This window comes from Oncorhynchus masou, chromosome 28 (assembly GCF_036934945.1).
Source record: "Oncorhynchus masou masou isolate Uvic2021 chromosome 28, UVic_Omas_1.1, whole genome shotgun sequence".
Lineage (NCBI taxonomy): Eukaryota > Metazoa > Chordata > Actinopteri > Salmoniformes > Salmonidae > Oncorhynchus > Oncorhynchus masou.
Genome location: NC_088239.1, coordinates 14,862,585 through 14,884,571, shown reverse-complemented (window position 1 = coordinate 14,884,571; position 21,987 = coordinate 14,862,585). Strand labels below are relative to the sequence as shown.

Genomic DNA, 21,987 nt, shown 5'->3' with positions numbered 1-21,987 from the left:
GGAGAGGCGTGTGTCAGAGTGGGGGGGGGGAGGCGTGTGTCAGAGTGGGGGGAGAGGCGTGTGTCAGAGTGGGGGGGAGAGGCGTGTGTCAGAGGGGGGGGGAGGAGAGGCGTGTGTCAGAGTGGGGGGGGAGGAGAGGCGTGTGTCGGAGTGTCATGAGTTGTTGGGGATATTGATAGGATGGATTGGGGATATTGATAGGGTGGATGCGTGTGACCTGTTTAAAATTAGGGTTCTAAGCACCACATTCACCAAATACGTCTTCGGGCTCGATCATTTCACTGAAAACAGTACATGATTCTAATTCCGAGCAGGTTTTAGATCAAGTGGCCCCTAAGTACTGATCTACAGTCAATTTTACTCTTCAACTCCTAAATGGTTCAGGATAGGCTAGGTGTCGAGTAAACAGATCCTAGATCTGTGCTATGGGGCAACTCCCATGTCACCTCATGGAGTATTGGGTAGAAAATGCCCCTAATCACTGACATAGGGTCAGTATGTTGACATCCTCAAGTAGGTCAGGTAAGGTTGGACAGAGTAAACTGATGCTAAATCTGTGCTTAGGGCCATCTATCAAGTTCCCCCACCTAGAGTCCAGTCCACATCAATCTGACTGGATAAAGGGCGACCAATGACGGCCAAACACATTCAGTCATCGGGCCCCTCCAGCTGTCCGTCATCCTGAGAGAATTCCAAACCATTCAACAGAAGGTCTATTCAATGGGGTGGAACGTCCAATATGTTACACATAGAACAGTGATGTATAGAACAGACAGTTACCGCATCTCGTGTGACTAGAAGTCTATGATATATACAATACATTTATATCTAAAACGCTTTGAACGTGTCACCCTTCTGAATAGACCCTTGTTTCTGAATGCATCAGCTACTGCTCACCAATCTTACCCACCCTCTCCCAAATTCTAGATTTTTCTTCCTGAAGAGTAAACTCCTTCACTACCCCTTGTGAATTTTAAAATCATTGGATTGGTATAAGCAGTTTCCATCGTCTCTCACGCCAATCCCTTATTTTTAAAACCATGAGAGGGATTGAATAAGTGGGCACTTCAGGGGGAAAATCCCAGGTGACTACTGGGAGGTCAGAGGTCAAATTCCTGGTTGTCGCTGCTCGGTGTCTCAAGCACATTTTGTCTCACATGATTTTTTTTTTTTTTAAATGGTCAAATAAAAACAGATGTTATTAAAACCTCTTCTTACTGACCACTTTGTCCCGTTCCTTGCCCCCTCAGTCCCCACCCCAGCTGGAATTGGTCCACAGCATAACGTTTGTGTTGAGGGAGAAAGACCTTCCCTTCCATGTCCCATCATGCATCACTGCACAACAGCTGAACAAAATGAGGGGAACCAGCTAAAAAAAAAAAAATGTTTATATATATTTTTTTTAAGTATCACTTATTCTCAAATGAAGAGGTTGGCAGAGACCCCTCAGGGGAAGGAAGCAGGGGAGCAGATAAAGAGAGAAAGAGGCAACGAAAAGGAGGACATTCCACATTGAGGCAGAACTGGCACCATTCTCTAGTTTTGGCCCAGTCCGTGGGCTTCATCCCAGCGCTGACGAGCCAGACCTAAATATTCCATCTCACGGAGTTCATCATTGGTGTCACAACATTTTCCACAATAGTGTCCATCATAAAGCAATTAAGGAGCTTGCTGCTTTTATGACCCTGCGCTATATAACAAACAGGGAGAAGATACCCCTTCCTAAGGATCATGTCTAGATAGGATACAGCTTTTGTAAAATTGATGGAAAAAGTTGATTTTTGGTGCATTTTAACTAACCCTGACCCTTTTCCTAAACTGCGGTGTAAGTTATCCTAAACCTGCTACAAAAAGTCAATTTTGCCAAAAAACGTATCCCTTCTAGACAAAACCCTACCTCAGTGCCAACAGAAACCACAGTTTAACACAATAGCCCCCCCTAACACATGACCTCAATGTTGCATGACCCTTGACCTCCACATCAAGGCATTGAATTGACCAATGGTCTGTCTGTGTCCCCAACCCAGCACTCTACCCAAAAACTCAGTGGTTTGTCCTTTTGAGTGGGAACCGACAAGCAAGGAGGTCCATTTCAGAAATGGGTTCCCTGACCACCCCCTTTGAAAGCGTCCAGTGGTCTGTCCCGTCTCTTAGTGCGTTGGTATGAAGAGGTGTGGTCTCCAGCAGGAAGACACACAGTAAAAATAAAGCCTGATTTTATATTAGGTTCTCAGTGTGTGTGTGTGTGTATTCACCACTCTCGGTAGGTGTAGCCTGTAGGCCACTCACATTCATTAAAAAAAGTCAAACATCTTAGTCCATCCTCCACAGAGGGAGAGAAAAAAAATATCTATAAAAAAATAAAAAATAAAAGCAGGAAAAAGTTAAATCCCACGTGGTGGTTTTATTTTTTAGTATCCGTTTTGTTCCCCAAGTCTAAAAAAATTAAGTGTTCGTAATTGTTACAGCTTCCGTTTTTGTCCATTACTTGTCATCGCAGCTGCGGGATTTTAGGAAAAATAAAAAAACAGCTTTAGAAAAGCCTTCCTGGTTGCCAAGACAGTGTATGTGACTGAGGTCCAGCAAGTCCCACCCCCTCTGCCTCTCTCGCCACGCTGATGTCATCACTATGCGCCTGGTCCTCCGCTGTAGTGCAATAATGTGCTGTACGGTTCAGGCAGCCCCACCCCGCTGCCTGTAGGGGGGGGGGCGGGCGCTACAGCGGTCCGACAGCGGCCTGCTGCAGCTCCTGAAAGGTATTGTCGAAGCAGCGCTTCAGGTCCGAGTAGGTCACCACCAGAACACTCTTCTCATCCCGAGACACTAAGCTGATCTTCTCAGGCACGCCCGCGTCCAGCTACACAGAGAGGAGGGGAGAGTACTGGTAGACTAGTAGCCAGCTGAGCAACAAGACATACTGGAATAGACAGGTGGCTCACATGGAGAGAGGAGGGGGAGAAGAGAGGACTAGATGGATAAGGGCATGGCAGAGTGGAAATGAGGGTAAGGGCATGGCAGAGTGTAAGGGCATGGCAGAGGGTAAATGAGGGTAAGGGCATGGCAGAGTGTAAGGGCAGGGCAGAGGGTAAATGAGGGTAAGGGCATGGCAGAGGGTAAGGGCATGGCAGAGGGTAAGGGCATGGCAGAGGGTAAATGAGGGTAAGGGCATGGCAGAGGGTAAGGGCATGGCAGAGGGTAAAGGCATGGCAGAGGGGAAATGAGGGTAAGGGCATGGCAGAGGGTAAATGAGGGTAAGGGCATGGCAGAGGGTAAGGGCATGGCAGAGGGGAAATGAGGGTAAGGGCATGGCAGAGGGTAAGGGCATGGCAGAGGGGAAATGAGGGTAAGGGCATGGCAGAGGGGAAATGAGGGTAAGGGCATGGCAGAGGGTAAGGGCATGGCAGAGGGGAAATGAGGGTAAGGGCATGAAAAAAAAGAAAGATGCAGGGAGAGCTGGCATACTTTGTTGAGGCAGGAAACAATGTGGCTGAGGTCTATCCAGGGGGCTCCAGCCTCTGTCACCTGGTGGAACAGGTGGTCTCTGAACAGCTTCAGCAGGTACCGGTCCCCCGTCTCAGACCACGTATGGTCCTTCTGAAACCTGACACACATTAGCAGAAGTGTGATATGAAGTTGAGAAACAGTTGGTCAGATGTTCTAAATCCAGTCCTAACGGAGTGGTTCAGTACTTACTCTGGTCTCTCGTTGATGGTGCCCAGTTTGGCCAACAGACGGAAGAGACGACCATTCTGGACCTCCTACAACAGAGTTAAAACTGTGTAAGTCATATATATATATATATATATATATATATATAACAGCTGTCTTTGTGGGGGAGGGGATAATGTTGGGGTCTCGTGTACGGACCTGGAAAGTGTTTGTACAGTCACAATCCCTCACAGAACTTGAAACAGTCTAACCAGGTTGTGTCTTGAAGAAGTCAGAGGCTAGGTAGTGCTGGCCAACTTCATTCAGCCGGCTGGTGTGTGATCGTGGCAAAGTTGATTTGATATTGTATAACACATCTCTGGGGCTAGTAGTAAATGGGACAATATTATCATGTTACACATCTTTTAGTTGCTTCATTAAATGCTTTCAATATTCATATATGAATTTCTACCATTTAGTTGGCTTAAGTCACTGAAATTTGGAGCCATCGACATCTTTAAATATTGTCCCACGTGCACAGATAATGTACGGATGGTCCCTAACTAGCCATAAGCGATATGGAATGTCAAACCAAAGTGACCATGGGCATTACGATTGGCTCGTGTGCAGCATAGATTCTACAAGTGTCTGGAATTCAATTGGAGGGATGTGACACCATTCTTCCACAAGAAATTCCATAATTTGGTATTTTGTTGATGGAAAAAACAATCTCCCATAAGTGTTCATTTGGGTTGAGATCTGGTGACTGAGACTCCTGACACCATTCTTTCAAAGTCCCTGAAATTTCTTCTAGCTAAAATAATGGGCAACTGGGCATGTTTATACATGACCCTAATTAACTCAGGAACCACGCCTGTGTGGAAGCACCTGCTTACAATATACTGTCTCCCTCATTTACTCAAGTGTTTCCATTATTTTGTCAGTTACCTGTACAATACATACACAGTAAATATGAACCATTGATGTTCAGAACAGTACTGATAACATGTAGACACACACACACACACACCTGATGGACAGACAACAGTGTTGCATTTTAAATGGACTGAAAGGTCCATCCGTTTAATGCTGAAGACTGCAGAACAGCTCACACACACACACACACACACACTACTCGGTTTCCTGATATAAGCACCAAAACAAAACTCAAGAGTAGCGCTGCTGAGGGGGTGTTAAGCAGTGGGTTTGGGGGAGGGGGGCAGTCTGCAGCCAGTGGTTTCACACCCCAGCTCTAAGGTCAGAACAGCAGAGAGGGGCCTCTACAGAAGATCCTGTATTTTCACACCCCCCCCTCAACACTTCTCCTCACGTGACTTCCTTCCATTTACCACCACTCCCACAGAGCAGAGGTGGCATCACAAGTGTGTGTGTGTTAGTGTACCTTCGCCAGGTCCTCCTCGATGACATCATTCCTCATCTGTGATGCATCCAGCTGTGTGTAGAAGCGAGCTCCAATCATGGGCATGATGTCATTAACGCTGCGCAGCCTAGACTGCTCTGTCAACAGATACCTACAAACAGGTAGTGACTGAGTACCTGTGTCAGTGCAAACAGTGTGTTCACTTGTATATCTGAGTGTGTTGCAGATGACGGTGAGAAATGGCTTAGGGGAGGACCCTGTGTCGTCCTTTTCAAGGATGGGTTCTGTGTGTGTGTGTGTGTGTGTGTGTGTGTGTATGTTGTGTCAGTGTGTCTTACAGGATGAGGTTCTTGAGGTCTGATGAGTAGTTGATAGACACCAACTCCATGGCCTTCTGCAGGTTCTCTCTCTGAATGCCAGCCAGAGAGTTACAGGCCAGGGCCAACACCACCTTGCCCAGGGATATCAGGTCCGCTTGCTGCAAGCGCGAGCACACACACACACACAAAATATGGTTACAAGACAGCTGATAGATTGTGTCCACAATATTGCTTGAGTAAATATTAGATTTTTTTTCCCGTGTCGTCACACTAACAAAAACGAGAGCATGGCGGTTTTACTAGTCAGATTTGCAGCCAATTGATCAACCGTGGCGCTATCCATGAAGCTGAAACTCTGCATGGTAGGGTTGGGCGGTTCCAGATGTTCAAATCGTAATACCATCCTCTCATTCCGGGATTTACGGTATTACCAGTTTAGAACGGGGGGGGGGGGGGGTATTGGGCATCCGTTACCAGAATGCTAACAAAATTAGCACAAGTAATAGCGAAATTCCATGGCGGCTGCGAGCTAAAACATGCTAATGTGCACAAATGAAAATAAATTAATTTGCAAAGACATGCAACCCAGCTCATATAGTTATACATGACCAACGGTATGTGGACATGCTTATTAAACATCTCATCCAAAATCATGGGGCATTAATATAAAGTTAGTCTCCCCTTTGCTTCCATAACAGCCTCCACTCTTCTGGGAAGCGTTCCACTAGATGTTGGAACATTGCCAAGGGGGACTTGCTTCCATTCAGCCACAAGAGCATCAGTGAGGTCAGGGACTGATGTTGGGTGATTAGGCCTGGCTTGCAGTCAGCGTTCCAATTCATCCCAAAAGTGTTTGATGGAGTTGAGGTCAGGGCTCTGTGCAGGCCGGTCAAGTTCTTCCACACCCATCTCGAGAAACCATTTCTGTACGGACCTCACTTTGTACATGAGGCATTGTCATGCTGAAACAGGAAAGGCCTTCCCCAAACTGTTTTCACAAAGATGGAGTCACAGAATCTTCTAGAATGTCATTGTATGCTGTAGCGTTAAGATTTCCCGTCGCTGGAACTAAGGGGCCTAGCCCGAACAGTGAAAAACAGCCCCAGACCATTATTCATCCTCCACCAAACTTTACAGTTGGCACTATGAATTGGTGCAGGTAGCGTTCTCCTGGCATTCGCAAAATCTCGATTTGTCTGTCGGGACTGCCAGATGAAGTGCGATTCATCACTCCAGAGAACATGTTTCCACTGCTCCAGAGTCCAATGGTGGTGAGCTTTACACCACTCCAGAGAACATGTTTCCACTGCTCCAGAGTCCAGTGGTGGTGAGCTTTACACCACTCCAGAGAACATGTTTCCACTGCTCCAGAGTCCAGTGGTGGTGAGTTTTACACCACTCCAGAGAACATGTTTCCACTGCTCCAGAGTCTAGTGGTGGTGAGCTTTACACCACTCCAGAGAACATGTTTCCACTGCTCCAGAGTCCAGTGGTGGTGAGCTTTACACCACTCCAGCTGACGCTTGGCATTGCACATGGTGGTCTTCGATAGATAGATAGCTAGAGCATCACGCCCATCTATATATACACACAAAATATGTGGACACCCCTTCAAATTAGTGTATTCGGCTATTTCAGCCCCACCCATTGTATAAACATTAGAAATTTGATGGCCATGCATCATTCTTTGTAAAAAAATAACTTCCTTTTTTATTGTACGCTCATTTCCCTGATCACTGTTGACTTTCAATATAAAAACACAATCCGTCAATACACATCTGGACTGTTCCCGCTTTCTCCCATTGTGCTATTTACAAACAAACACGTGACTGGCTCAACTGTTGTGGGGAACTACGTTAAGCTTCCTAATGTAAAATACTGTGACAGGTGAAATGAAGAATGTCATCTGCTTTATCTCCTAATGTATTGCACAAGTTGACTGCAGGTATTTACTTAAAGTAGCTACAAATTGATTTTGAATAACTAAAAATAAATCATTTCAACAGTATTGAAAAACCGTCCCGTTGCCATTTCCAAATAATCCAGTATACCGCCCAAACCTAATCCATGGTGTGGAGTATCTGTTACTAGATCTATTTGCTCATTTGTTTGTTTCGCAGAGAATCTGATGTTCTCTAACAAAGTGACCACAATAAGTCGATACGCAAAGTAAAAAATAACAGTGTTCATTTCCCCTGCTAACCAGGTCCATGGAGGGAGAAAAGGAGCAACAAGATATCTTGACATCTCAGTCAGAGGCTAAACATAATGTCATCTTCACTAGGCTGTAATAACAATATTTTACCAAAATCGGCCAACGTGCTTCATAAACCTGGCTAAAAATCAAAAGTGTGGTGACAGAACTCGAGTTGATTAAATTGCAACAGAAACCGTTAGATTCAGGATTCATGTGTACATTTCACCATTTATAGTGGTATAATCAGATGTTATTTCCACTGGTATTGTGCTTTTAACATTGCATTTGAACAGAAATACCAGGATGACCAGGAGGGGTTTACAATTTTCTTGGGAAGAAAAATTGGTAGGAAAAAAAAAAAATATGAAAAAAACACTTGAAGCTGAACTAGGCCATGTTGTGCCAGACTGACATGTGGAGGGGGGGGTTACTGTACCTGGTACTGTGGCATGAGGGTCACATGGTTGGTCTGACTGTTGTCAAATGTTAAGACATCAAACACCCCGACACAGTTCACTCGTAACCTGCAGGGAGAAAAAGGCATGTTGAGTGTGTGTCAAACGTTAGCGGGATGTCAGCATGTGTGGTTTCTCCCCCTTCTGAGAAAAGGAAGCCAGGACGCGTATAGAACTTCTGCTTTCACTGTAGTTTACAGTAAATAACCCAGCAGATACTATCAGCACTACAACAAACATCAGGCAGACACATTGGTTTCTGCACAGTTCTCCAGCAAGGAACGCAGGACTAAACCAGCAACTGTGACTGGTTAGAGGGTGCATGAAAAACACTGAAGTTTCTCTGACCACACTGTCACATTCAACATCTGTGTTTACACCTGGTTTCAGAGAATATGGATCTTGCTGGGATCAATAACGTTGGTCAGTAATGTGTGTGTGTGTGCGTGCGCTCGATACGTGTCTGTGAGGTGTGTACCTGGTCTTGCCGGTGATGAGGATCTTGCTGGGGTCCATGACCCTGCAGGCCAGACCAGCAGTGTGGATAGTTCTGAGGGCCGAGCTCAGCTGGACGATGTAGGCCCAGATCAGAGACTCGGGGAGCAGACCTGCGTGCTGCCGCGGTGGAGTGGGCTCGTGCTGTCCTACGGGGGAGAACAGCACACAGAAAGGAAACAGACGAAACATATTGAGCAGGGTGTCCATGGTTAAAATAAAATGTGTAGTTACGCCTAAGAAAACCAAATGGTCAAAACCTCAAATCTCAATCATAATCCGTTCAACAGTTTTTGGTGTTCTTACCCCTGTAGGGTGGCCAGTATTACAGTGATTAAATCAATGGAGGCCGGGGGGGGGGATCTGGAAAATAGCTTTGCGTGTGAGTTAGGCCGGATGCTGTGTGAGAATTAAGGTGACAAGCTCACCTTTCCTCTCCATCCCGTTGGACATAAAACAAGGAGGTAAGACATATAGATTGAGACATGGCACGTAGCTAGAGTTTTCATATTTGGAGTCTACGTTTTTCATATTAAATGCGAAATTTGGGTTCTTTTCAAAGATTTTTCACAAAAAAACAAGCGCATGGCAACAAAGCACTGAATGTACCACAAGCTTTTTATTTGACATTTAATTCAGTTCGTGTTAATTTTGCTTTTTGCAAACTGCAAAATCAACTTTGCGGATGACGACAACATGTAAAATCCTCAAGTCGCTGTGAGAAAGCGCCACTGGTGCTTATTTTCAGATGGGTTAGGTTACGAAATCAGACTTTTTGGATATAAAATGTTGATGTTAGAGGAAGACCCCACTGAACGAGTCAGAACATTTGTCTTGGTAAAATGGATTTTACAACATAAGGAAGTGAAATCCAAGCACATTTTCACCAACTCTGGGCAGAGTGGGTGGACACCCTACATTGAGGCTTTCCAATAAAAGGGTTTAACAAAAAAAAAAAAATGATATCAACTTGACAGTAAATGTCAGATGCTGACTTCACAAACACCCAATTGTTGAACACTTGAGGTGTTGCTGTAGTGCGATAGAGTTGCAGAGCTATTAGTAGGACCCTTGTTGTTGCTGTGAGGCCACAGAGGGGTATTGTAGTGTGACAGTAATACTGACAGTTAAACACTTGTTGCCGTGAGGTCAGTGAGGCCAGAGGTTCTGCTTCCTCTGGCTGTGTCCCTCCTATAGCAGGTAGTTGGGCCTGGCTGGTAGCTAAAGCACCAGTCTCAGGATCACTTTCAGCCACAGCTTCCCCTGACTACAGCTTGAACACACCAGCAACACACCCTTACACAGACACCCTTACACAGACACCCTTACACAGACACCCTTACACAGACACCCTTACACAGACACCTTTACACAGACACCTTTACACAGACCAGCAACTGTCAGTACTGGAACACTCCTCCTCCCAACCCTTACACAGACCAGCAACACACCCTTACACAGACCAGAAACACACCCTTACACAGACCAGAAACACACCCTTACACAGACCAGCAACTGTCAGTGCTGGAACACTACTCCTCCCAACCCTCACACAGAAACCATCCACACTGGCAAGCACACAGGTTTCGGTTAGGAAAATGTGGCGCTAGACATTTTTGACCGGCAACATTTTAATTTACCGGACATTTGAGAAAGTTTACCAGACCCACATGCATTGGGTGTGTAACCTGATTAGGGCGTCTACCCACGGTGCTCAGAATGGCACAAATCACATTTAGAATATGGTAATTCATATTACCAGAACATGCCAGTGGAGAATGCAATGATGTGAAGTCCTTCTTATCCAATTCTGATGTCACTTTGAACATGTTAGAGTAACTGCCCACATGTACATGTTCCTCAGCCAACAAGGCAAGTAAAGAACAGCAAAATCACTAGCCCATATATATCTACTATAGTAGAAAAGGTGGCCAACTTGTCAAGAAAGAAATGGCCTATGTAATAAGATCGTTTGTAGCAAGGTAAGATATACCTCAATATGTACGAAAACATTCAGGTTTCCAACAACTAAGAGTATGATATCAAAATGCATTCTGCTGGGTGACACGCTGATGAAGCCCGACTTTCATTGCCATTTGATGACGCATTCAAAACAACTGGGAAGTGGGTGGACACGGAGAGTGTGCTGGTGGGGGGACTCACCCCACTTCCTCTTGGTGAAGTAGGAGTCAGCCGCGGGGTCGTTGAAGTGCCGGCTGAACATGGTCTCTGCCCCCGCATGGAAGTCATAGGAGAACACCAACGCTGGGAGAAACAGGAGGTTATCATGGGGGCTTCTTAAGGATCAAACAGACTCGTACAAAAAACTAATATATATACAGTGCCTTGCGAAAGTATTCGGCCCCCTTGAACTTTGCGACCTTTTGCCACATTTCAGGCTTCAAACAAAGATATAAAACTGTATTTTTTTGTGAAGAATCAACAACATGTGGGACACAATCATGAAGTTGAACGACATTTATTGGATATTTCAAACTTTATTAACAAATCAAAAACTGAAAAATTGGGCGTGCAAAATTATTCAGCCCCTTTACTTTCAGTGCAGCAAACTCTCTCCAGAAGTTCAGTGGGGATCTCTGAATGATCAAATGTTGACCTAAATGACTAATGATGATAAATACAATCCACCTGTGTGTAATCAAGTCTCTGTATAAATGCACCTGCACTGTAATAGTCTCAGAGGTCCGTTAAAAGCGCAGAGAGCATCATGAAGAACAAGGAACACACCAGGCAGGTCCGAGATACTGTTGTGAAGAAGTTTAAATCTGATTTGGATACAAAAAGATTTCCCAAGCTTTAAACATCCCAAGGAGCACTGTGCAAGCGATAATATTGAAATGGAAGGAGTATCAGACCACTGCAAATCTACCAAGACCTGGCCGTCCCTCTAAACTTTCAGCTCATACAAGGAGAAGACTGATCAGAGATGCAGCCAAGAGGCCCATGATCACTCTGGATGAACTGCAGAGAGCTACAGCTGAGGTGGGAGTCTCTGTCCATAGGACAACAATCAGTCGCATATTGCACAAATCTGACCTTTATGGAAGAGTGGCAAGAAGAAAGCCATTTCTTAAAGATATCCATAAAAAGTGTTGTTTAAAGTTTGCCACAAGCCACCTGGGAGACACACCAAACATGTGGAAGAAGGTGCTCTGGTCAGATCAAACCAAAATTGAACTTTTTGCAACAATGCAAAACGTTAAGTTTGGCGTAAAAGCAACACAGCTCATCACCCTGAACACACCATACCCACTGTCAAACATGGTGGTGGTAGCATCATGGTTTGGGCCTGCTTTTCTTCAGCAGGGACAGGGAAGATGGTTAAAATTGATGGGAAGATGGATGGAGCCAAATACAGGACCATTCTGGAAGAAAACCTGATGGAGTCTGCAAAAGACCTGAGACTGGGACAGAGATTTGTCTTCCAACAAGACAATGATCAAAAACATAAAGCAAAATCTACAATGGAATGGTTCAAAAATAAACATATCCAGGTGTTAGAATGGCCAAGTCAAAGTCCAGACCTGAATCCAATCGAGAATCTGTGGAAATAACTGAAAACTGCTGTTCAAATGCTCTCCATCCAACCTCACTGAGCTCAAGATGTTTTGCAAAGGAGGAATGGGAAAAAATTCAGTCTCTCGATGTGCAAAACTGATAGAGACATACCCCAAGCGACTTACAGCTGTAATTGCAGCAAAAGGTGGCGCTACAAAGTATTAACTTAAGGGGGCTGAATAATTTTGCACGCCCAATTTTTCAGTTTTTGATTTGTTAAAAAAGTTTGAAATATCCAATAAATGTCGTTCCACTTCATGATTGTGTCCCACTTGTTGATTCTTCACAAAAAAAATACAGTTTTATATCTTTATGTTTGAAGCCTGAAATGTGGCAAAAGGTCGCAAAGTTCAAGGGGGCCGAATACTTTCGCAAGGCACTGTATATATACAAAACATGGGGGGGGACATAAAGAGCCACCCCACCCATACACATGACTCACAGTGATCTCCAAAGGCCTTGGTGGTGAAGACCTCCCTCAGGGTAACAGCGTTGGAGTGCTGGATCTTCTTCCACATGTCCACCAGCATCATACACTTGGTGTTCACCAGCCTGAAACCTGGACGCACACAAGACATTCAAAGAAGATGACCACTAAAGATTCCTTCTATTTTCAAAGACTGAAAGAAAATACATCCCATACGAAATATAACATCATTTAAAATTGTGTGTGTTCATCTTGTGTCATACGAGCAACTCACCATGTATCCTCCTCAGGCAGTACGGTAGGTCGTCCTTGCTGTTGACAGCCTTGTAGCAGGAAGTGATGTAGCTGAAGTTGCTGGTCTTCTGCAGGCGGTTGGGAGGGGGGACAGGCTCCAGGGGGAACAGGCTGTGGTAGCTATCCACCTCAGATGGAACACCTGGGACAGGGATACACGGCATGACAACACACCAGCACACAAACAGTGCCAAAATAACCTACATCAGTTAGCACGCATCTTAAGTTACGTTTTAAGTTGACACTTGGACAACTTGAGAGTGTTCTATGAACCAACTATAGTGACTATTTGTGTGTGAACTGTCAGGAACACTAAAGACAGAGACACGTTTCAGGATGCGAGTCTCACTTTGTCTGCAGCGAAACCCCAAATGGACAGAGGCCGTACCATCAATACAACGCCAATAACACCGGTTGAGCCAATCAGGGAAGGGATGCTTTACCTGTGTTCTCTGACTGGTCAAGCTGAGCCATGGTAATCAGATGTCTGTTAATCAGCTCCTAGAGGGAACCACAGGAAACGACATCAGCGATCAACACTGACATCACAGCACAGAGGGTGATTGGAGGATTAGAACAGACAGAGAGACACTAATATGGAGACAGGGTGAAAAAGAGAACAGAAATGGAAACAGAGTGGGTGTTTCAGACAGAAAGAACCAGGTGGAGGAAGAGAGGGTGGGCGTACCTGTCGGAGCTCATCAGCCATGAAGAAGGACGGGGCGTTGGCTTTGGGCTGCATGTAGGCCACGTGGGGAGCAGTGGGAGGGTAGATGTGGTAGGTAGGAAACACCTGCACAGAAACACATTTAATGACTGCACTTCCTATTTATGGAGTAATTAAAACTAATAGGTCATGCTGTCAGTAAGGGCAGACTAAATGGAACGTACCATCCCGGCCATGGGAGCGGGGGTGTTATCCGTGTAGAAATAGGTGGTCCCCCCCACCGTCTCCTTCTGGATGATGTGGGCCCCCTGGTCAGACACACTGGTGGACACCATGTAGTTGGCTGGGTTGGGGTTATTGGGGTTGGGGGTGTGGCTACGCCGGCGAGGGGCAGGTGAGGTTTGGGGGGTGATCTTAGGGGAGTGGAGGGGGGTGGACCCCGCAGAGAGAGACATCCCTGTATGGGGGATACCAGAGAGGGTGTGTTAAACAGAGGTACAGAGTTCATTGGAGTACCTACGTACATTGTTATGACTAACTAGTGACAGACTAAGGTGGAATTCATCATGGCAGGGACTTGAATAATACATTGTTGTTTTCTATAGAGCATCTCCACTGTATGGAGTCAACTCACTTGGCTAGCCAGAAGAATAATGGGAGGTGACATCAATAGAGAACCTTTACACTGTGAACTCACTCACCCTGAAAACCTGGCATGTCCATGATATAGTGCAAAGGGAGAAAACCTAGAGGTGTTCTAAGTTAGAATTAAGTGTTGTTTTTTTTGTAGTGGATGGCTCACCAGGTGCGAGTGCGGTGGAGCTGCTGAGGCCGAGGTGGGGAAAGAGGGGCGATGGGAAGGCCGGACCACTGGGCTGGACCATAGTGGCCATGCGGGGAACCCCCTTAGGGATGAACTCATTGGCTGTAGGGTTAGGACCCTGGAGAGAGGGAGAGAATGAGAGATGCATAACCCTAGGATTAGATTTTATTGTTCTTCTTGCCTTCAGATATTCTATTTGTTTATTTTCCATATGAGGATTTGGCTTCATCACAGTTTACAAAAACAAACAGTGACCGGATGTTGTAATCTAGAGAATACGCACACAAACTAACCACAACGGATGGGTTTAGGTTTGACCATTTCCCCCTTAGGAGCTCAAACACTCAATAGACATTTGAAGCTCAAACTCTTCCCCATGGTTGACGACCACATCAGGAACCTGGGTAGTGGTGCTCACCTTTCTCCTTTGTGATATGCTCAGAGCACCAAAGTCACTGAAGAGTGAAGACATGGGGGAATTCCCTGGCTCTGGAAGAGGACATAGAGGGAATGAAGACTGTGTTGTCCACGGAGAGTTTTCCATCGACCCACAACTCTGACCTGGTCCAGCTGCCAGGGTTCCATGGAATAGATCTGTCAGTGATTTCATGGGTGTTACAATCAAAGAGTTAGAAGTTGCACCAATTATAATTCTACAGTTATTAGTTTCAAAGATCTGTTATACTCCAGTGGATCCCAACAGCAGTCCTTGAGAACCCCAAAATACCTGCTTCAACTCATTGAAGGCCTGATAATTAGTTGACAAGTTGAATCAGATGTGCTTGTACTGTTGGGGGTACTTGAGGACCGGAGTTGGGAACCACTGAGCTATTCCATGAAGTTTCCTCTAGGTACTGGGTTCTTACCGTGAGCGCTGTGGCTGAAGTTCTTGGCACCGTCGTCAAGGAGACTGGGAGAACTGCTGCTGTTGGTGATTCTCTAAAAAAAAAAAAAAAAAAAAATGTAAGCATCCGTTTTAAGTATCTTAGTTACCTAGCTACCATATTCTAGCAAAGACCGCAGCCCTGATGTTCCCAAAAGGAACCAGTCTGAAGCAAAGATAATTCCCATTAGAAGCCACTGTATCTGCATCACTGGCTGATGGTCTTGTAATTCAGCATAGGTGTATGCACCTGGTCAAATTGTAGATACAATACTGCTGTATCCCATTAGTGATCTGCCAAGTTTGACTAGCAGAAGGGACTTTTCTCAGCAGGTTAGGAGAATTAAGAATAGCTAAACGCCAAAAGTGTCCCCGATGCCACTCGAAAATATGTGCACTAAAAAATAAACATGGAACAACTTCAAAGATTTGACTGAGTTTGAGTTCATGAGGAAATCAGTCATTTGGAATAGATTATTTAGGGCCTTATCTATGGATTTCACATGACTGGGAATACAGATATGCACCTGCAGGGGCGTGGATCAGAAAACCAGTCAGTCTCTGGTGTGACCACCATTTGCCACATGCAGCACGACATCTTTGCATAGAGTTGATCAGGCTGTTGGATTGTGGCCTATGTAATGTTTTCCCACACCTCTTCAATGGCTGTATGAAGATGCAGGAACTGGAACATGCGTCGATCCAAAGCATCCCAACTATGCTCAACTGGTGACATGTCTGGTTAGTATGCAGGCCATGGAAGAACTGGGACATTTTCAGCTTCCTGGAATTGTGTACAGAACCTTGCGACATAGGGCTATGCATTATGCTGAAACATGAGCTGGTGGCACAATGGGCTTCAGGATCTCGTAACGTTATCTCTGTGCATTCAAATTGCCATCAATAAGCGTATTTGTTGTCCATAGCTTATGCCTGCCCATACCATAACCCCACCACCACGGCACTCTGTTCACAACAGTAAACCACTCGCCCACACACACTGTCTGTAATCTTCTCTGTACCGTTAAAACTGGGATTCATTCGTGACACTTTCAGTGTGCCAGTGGCCATCAAAGGTGAGTATTTTCCCACTGAAGTCTGTTGCGAGTCAGGTCAAGACCCTGGTGAGGATGACGAGCACGAGTTTCCCTGAAAAGGGTTTTTGAAAATTTGTGCAGAAATTATTTGGTTGTGTAAACCTAGCTTTATCAGCTGTCCAAAGTGGCTTGTAGCAGACCATCCCGCAGCTGAAAAAGCCAGATGTGGAGGCCCTGGGCTAGTGTGGTTACACATGGTCTGCGGTTGTGAGGCCAAATTCTCTAAAATGACGTGTAAGGTGGCTTATTGTATAGAAAGTAACATTCAATTCTCTGGCGGGCATTCCTGCAGTCAGCTTGCCAATTGCAAGCTTCCTCAAAACGTGAGACATCTGTGGCAGTGCAGTGTGACAAAACTGCACATTTTAGAGTGGCCTTTTCTTTCCCCCAGCACAAGGAGCACCTGTGTAATGATCATACTGTTTAATCAGCTTTTTGACATGTCACACCTGTCAGGTGGGTGGGTTATCTTGGCAAAGGAGAAATGCTCACTAACAGGGACGTAATACAAAAATGTGCTCAAAATTGAGCGAAATAAGCTTTTTGCACATATGGAACATTTCTGGGATATTTTATTTCAGGTCATGAAAACAACACTGTTGCGTCTATTTTTGTTCAGCGTAGCTATAACCAGGCCTGCCCTGAAAACAGTCTTGGTTTCCACTAATGTGATTCTGCTAAAACCTGCATAATTGCGTGATTGAAATAAACAAACACCTAGCACTACATAATTATCCGATTTTCTTTAGGTCAAATACTTGAGACTAGTGTTGGGGAGACCTCTACTCCAAATAACACGATATCCGATATAATCGTTTTGTGCCTGTGCAATTTGTGCTAACTCACAATTTTATACTCAATCTCATTAAATAATCATTGTTTGGCAGGAAAAGAAATAAGGCTTAGTTATTTCATTTAGAATTAATTAATTAATTAATTAATTTTCAACATATTGATAAAGACTAGTTAAATAAAATCAGTTAGGCAAGTCAGTTAAAACCTCTTGAAGCTAGGGGGCACTATTTTTGTTTGGAAAAATAACTTTCCCAAAGTAAACAGCCTATTTCTCAGGACCAGATGCTAGAATATGCATATAATTGACAGATTAGGATAGAAAACACTCTAAAGTTTCCAAAACTGTAGAAATATTGTCTGTGAGTATAACAGAACTGATATTGCAGGCGAAGGCCTGAGAAAAATCTAATCAGGAAGCGACTCTTATTTTGAAACCCCTGTGTTCCTATGCATCCCTATTGCCCATTGAAAGGGATATCAACCAGATTCCTTTTTCTATGGCTTCCCTAATGTGTCAACAGCCTTTAGACATAGTTTCAGGCTTTTATTTTGAAGAATGAGCGTGAACGAACACATTGCGTAAGTGGACAGGTGAGGGCTCTCAGAGAGAAAAGCCAAGGTTCCCTGATAATACAGATCACTGTCTTTAGACCAGTGCTGAACCAGACTTTCTGATAAACATACAAGACTAAGTTCACCTCTACCACATCAGCCAAGTAGCACTATTATTCAGTATTTGACCCTACTGCAGATCTAAAGATAGTGTTCGGGTACTTCAGTAGAATAACAAAATCATATATACACATACATACAAATAAAACTAACAAGAATCTCAAAGTCATTTTGAAACAAAAGTAGGTATCTGTCGAGTCAGTACGGTTTAGTTGGATTCTGAGGCTGGTCATACCTGCATGATAGAGTATTTAGACTCTGCCGGGCTCCCGAAGCCATTGACCCCAATGAAGCTGCTGCTGAAGTAGGAGTTGGTCAGATTGGCATCGCTCAGGGTCCCGCCCTCCATCCCAGGGACTGTAGAGGACAGAGACAATGGGTTCAGAATCAGCCGCCTGCTTCTACTAAATAGGGCCTGGGTGGTCCTGGTAAACGTCATATTCTATGTTTGAAAAACATTATGGAGTCAGGGTAGCCTAGTGGTTAGAGTGTTGGAGGTTGCAAGTTCAAACCCCCGAGCTGACAAGGTACAAATCTGTTGTTCTGCCACTGAACAGGCAGTTAACCCACTGTTCCTAGGCCGTCATTGAAAATAAGAATTTGTTCTTAACTGACTTGCCTGGTTAAATAAAGGCAAAATAAATATATGCCATACAGACTAACATATCACCCTTATAAAGAGTGGCAGGGGTCTCGTTAATTGAATGGTGTTGTGATGCAAAATGCATGTAATGCACATAAGTGTCTATGAACTAATTTTGTAATCATGAGGCCATAGCTTGTCTTCATTTACAGGACAATTACAGATGAGTAGCCAATCAGCACGCTTCTTGAGAAGATGTAAACACTTCAACTTTATCCAGTTTCCGTGTGTACAAATGATAATATCCACCTTGCAACTGAACACGTGGCACTGTGCAGAGTTAAATCAAATAAATTACAGCTGTGATGGTTGAATTATTTTGCAAGTGATGATGCTAACTAGTTAGGAACTAAGTAAATTGACTTCACTGCAGCAGATGTTTGGTTAGCATGTAAGCTAGCTAGTCACCTTAAGCACGAAGACAAGCATCATAAAATGCATCGCTTCCAAAACGATTCAACATTAACTAGCTCTGCTAGTTAACGTTAGATGCACGCATTACTAACTATAGTAGTTACCTAATGCAAGAAGAGCGCAAACGTTAACTTTTTTTCCGCCAGAAGAACTTTTCTAACCATAGCCATCTAACGTTAGCTAGCTCCATTAGCCAATGATTGTCTGAATTTTCCCACTGAGCTCTTGTAGCTGTCAAATACAAAAACACTCAAATTGCTAACTAAATGCATTTACTGAAGGAGCTCAAATTCTGGACGAAAAACTTTGCGCTCAGACACTTTAATTAGTTATGCTTGAAAAACATGTTTAACCCACGCTGTTTTTTTTGGGGGGGGGGGGAGGCCTCAAAGAATCCCCGGGCTCAGTGTTAACAAAGCCCCTCACACGCCCAAAAAGCAACAACCACCGATGAGGCTGTGCTAGGCCCTGTCGTATAGGACGGGTATAAACAGACCAAGTATACTCACTGGTTAACATCTGTCCCTCCAGAACCGTGCCTGCAGGCCCCAGAGAGTCGCCCTTTTTGGAGACGTTCGGTACTCCAACCGGGCAGGCCGGGGGTGCACTAAGCGGATACGTCACGGCTCCTCCAGACATGGATAAAGGGACAGGACTTGCTCCACTGTGAAGGGACATGCTTGCCATAGACGGCTCCTCATGCAAAAACTGACACTCGTCCCCATAAAAGCAAGTCTTATCCTTTGCGTAGTATCGGCAGAACTTCACCTTGACGCAGGGTATTCCGACACCCCCAAGTGGAGCAGCTGAAGCTGGGAGTCCACTGTTCATGACACCGCTGCTGCCGCCGGAAGATATTCAAACATAGAGAGACGTCGATTGCTAGGTAGCTTGCTCTCGAGTAAGGTTCGTAATGTCAATGCAAAGCGATATGCAACAGCAAATATGTTTGGTCCAAGCTTAAAATGACATTACTCACATTATCCGACTAGAAGACAAATAATTAAGATAACTAAGGGCATTGCGTTTGACAAATCCTGGTCGCTGTTGTCGCTATTCATGTAGCTAGCTAGCCCGTTGTTTAGCCTCGTTCACGCTGCTGTTGTTGTTTTCTGCTCTCTGGCTAGCTACTCCGCTTAAAAAAAGTGGCTTATTCATTTAGTCGAATCAGTTGCAAAACGTTTCTTAAAATGGAAGCAAACGAAACGGGGAGGGACCTACCTGAATGTGTCCAATGGAAACTCTAATTTAGCTCTGTTTGGTTCTTAAACGGTTTCCGAAATGAATAGACCCCAGTTAGCATTGCATTATGGGAAGCTTGCAAGATTTTAACGTTACTGCAAAAGTCAGCTGCGTTTGGAGCGGCTTTGAGGGACAGACTCAGTTCGTAGCTTTTGGTCTGTGAACAAAACCAACGATTTCCAATACAGAAAGTCGTCATCCAAACCCAGTCATGTGGTTATAGGCTTTGCAGTCGTGTTTGAGATGAGTGCACGTGCCGTTTGATATTACACCTCTGTGATGTAGCAAACCACAGATGTCACAATGTAGTAAGCGTAACATTTCACTTGGTCTGTAATATTGTAGCAGCACAGTATCCCCTTGACTTTTTATCAATTGGATTACTCGTGATTTGTATTACGTTGGCAACTATGAAAGTATACTGAACAAAAACATAAACGCAACATGTAAAGTGTTGGCCCCATGTTTCATACGCTTAAATAAAATATCCAAGAAATGTTCCATATGCACCAAAAGCGTATGTCAAAAAACGTGTTCACAAATGTGTTTACATTCCTGTTAGTGAGCGTTTTTACTCTGCCACGATAATCCACCCACTTGGAAGGTGTGGCATATCAATAAACTGCTTAAACAGCATGATCATTGCACAGGTGCACAATAAAAGGCCACTCTAAAATGTGTAGTTTTGTCTCACAACACAAAGATACAGATGTCTCAAGCTTTGAGGTCCACCAGAGAATTGACATGTTTTCCCTGCCACTGGCTTCCAAGTGGGTGGGCCTGACTCCCAAATGGGTCTACCCAAGGCTGTGCCGCTATCAAATCAAATGTTATTTGTCACATGTGCCGAATACAACAGGTGTAGTTCTTACAGTGAAATGCTTACTTACAAGCCCTTAACCAACAATACAGTTTTAAGAAAATTCCCCCCAAAAAGTAAAAGAGAAGAATAACAAATAATTCAAGAGCAGCAGTAAAATAACAATAGCGGGGCTATATTCAGGCGGTACAGAGTCAATGTGCGGGGGCACTTGTGTTGAGGTAATATGTACATGTAGGTAGAGTGACTATGCATAGATGATTATAGAGTAGCAGCAGTGTAGGGGGGCAATGCAAATAATCTGGTTGATTAGCTGTCTGAAATACATAGATTAAGGCAACATTTATTTATTCCTATTGACTGATTTCCTTATATTAACTGTGACTCAGTAAAATCGTTGGAATTGTTGCATTTTGCATTTATATTTTTGTTCAGTATAATAACTTTATAGAGAAAGTATTTACTTGCCCAAGTCAAGCGTTGGCCGCCTACAATAATAGTGTTATTATCAGAGGGAGCATGGTAAGCGTGAATCTGGGACACTCAAGTTAATATGATATGTTATGTTTTGTATGGTTACATAAGACAGAAGAATCTCACCATGGACCATCCCGTTCTGCCATCCTTTGCTAGTTAGTGAGTTATTAGCCCAGTTATAGATCATTTGTAGTCAGCAATGGGGTGACTGCTTCCTCCAAGAGCACAAAATTTGTGTACATGTCTAGACATCTTTGAAGAGCGAGTCAGTTAAAGAGCTTTTTTTTATTCTGAAAGGGTTGTTGTTTTTTCAGACAGGCTTGAATAAGCTAAGTAGCCAAAGGCAGAGGTTAGCACAGTTTGTCAGATTCTCTGTAATAATGGTATGGGAATAATTATGCATTTTATTTTGTGAAGTGGATCAAACAACACAACAATATATTCAGTCACCTCCTTGTCTGAATGACAAAAGTCTCATGGAATGTTGGCCTACATTGAACACCACATATTGGCTGCTACTGTAGGCTGAACGATAGAACAAAATGTTTAATCGAAAACCAGATGTTTTAGGCTTAGTTGAGATGATGCAGAGGTATTCTACATCACGTTTCCAATGTTAGAGTCGAACCGTTAGGGACAAAAGGAGCCAGATGTATTG

The 21,987-nt window shown here is 44.2% G+C and overlaps 1 protein-coding gene across 2 annotated transcripts; it reads right to left on the bottom strand.

Annotated features, from left to right (window-relative positions):
• Nucleotides 1-61: 61 nt before the first annotated feature.
• On the bottom strand, nucleotides 62-20,066 carry LOC135517235 (PAN2-PAN3 deadenylation complex subunit pan3-like). 2 transcript variants are annotated; one of them, XM_064941350.1, is made up of 18 exons: nucleotides 19,300-20,065; nucleotides 17,969-18,090; nucleotides 15,153-15,225; nucleotides 14,705-14,880; nucleotides 14,266-14,404; nucleotides 13,688-13,920; nucleotides 13,485-13,589; nucleotides 13,240-13,297; nucleotides 12,777-12,938; nucleotides 12,518-12,634; nucleotides 10,660-10,761; nucleotides 8,480-8,645; nucleotides 7,983-8,070; nucleotides 5,368-5,507; nucleotides 5,051-5,180; nucleotides 3,694-3,758; nucleotides 3,463-3,601; nucleotides 62-2,857 (listed from the first exon to the last, which is right to left on the bottom strand). In XM_064941350.1, the coding sequence occupies exons 1-18, from the start codon at nucleotides 19,619-19,621 to the stop codon at nucleotides 2,717-2,719; spliced, it is 2,478 nt and encodes an 825-aa protein (XP_064797422.1). In that variant the 5' UTR covers nucleotides 19,622-20,065; the 3' UTR covers nucleotides 62-2,716. The 2 variants fall into 2 exon arrangements, with proteins under 2 accessions (XP_064797422.1, XP_064797424.1); XM_064941352.1 differs by lacking the exons at nucleotides 62-2,857; nucleotides 5,051-5,180 and having other exon boundaries at nucleotides 3,469-3,601; nucleotides 19,300-20,066.
• Between the last annotated feature and the right edge of the window lie 1,921 nt (nucleotides 20,067-21,987).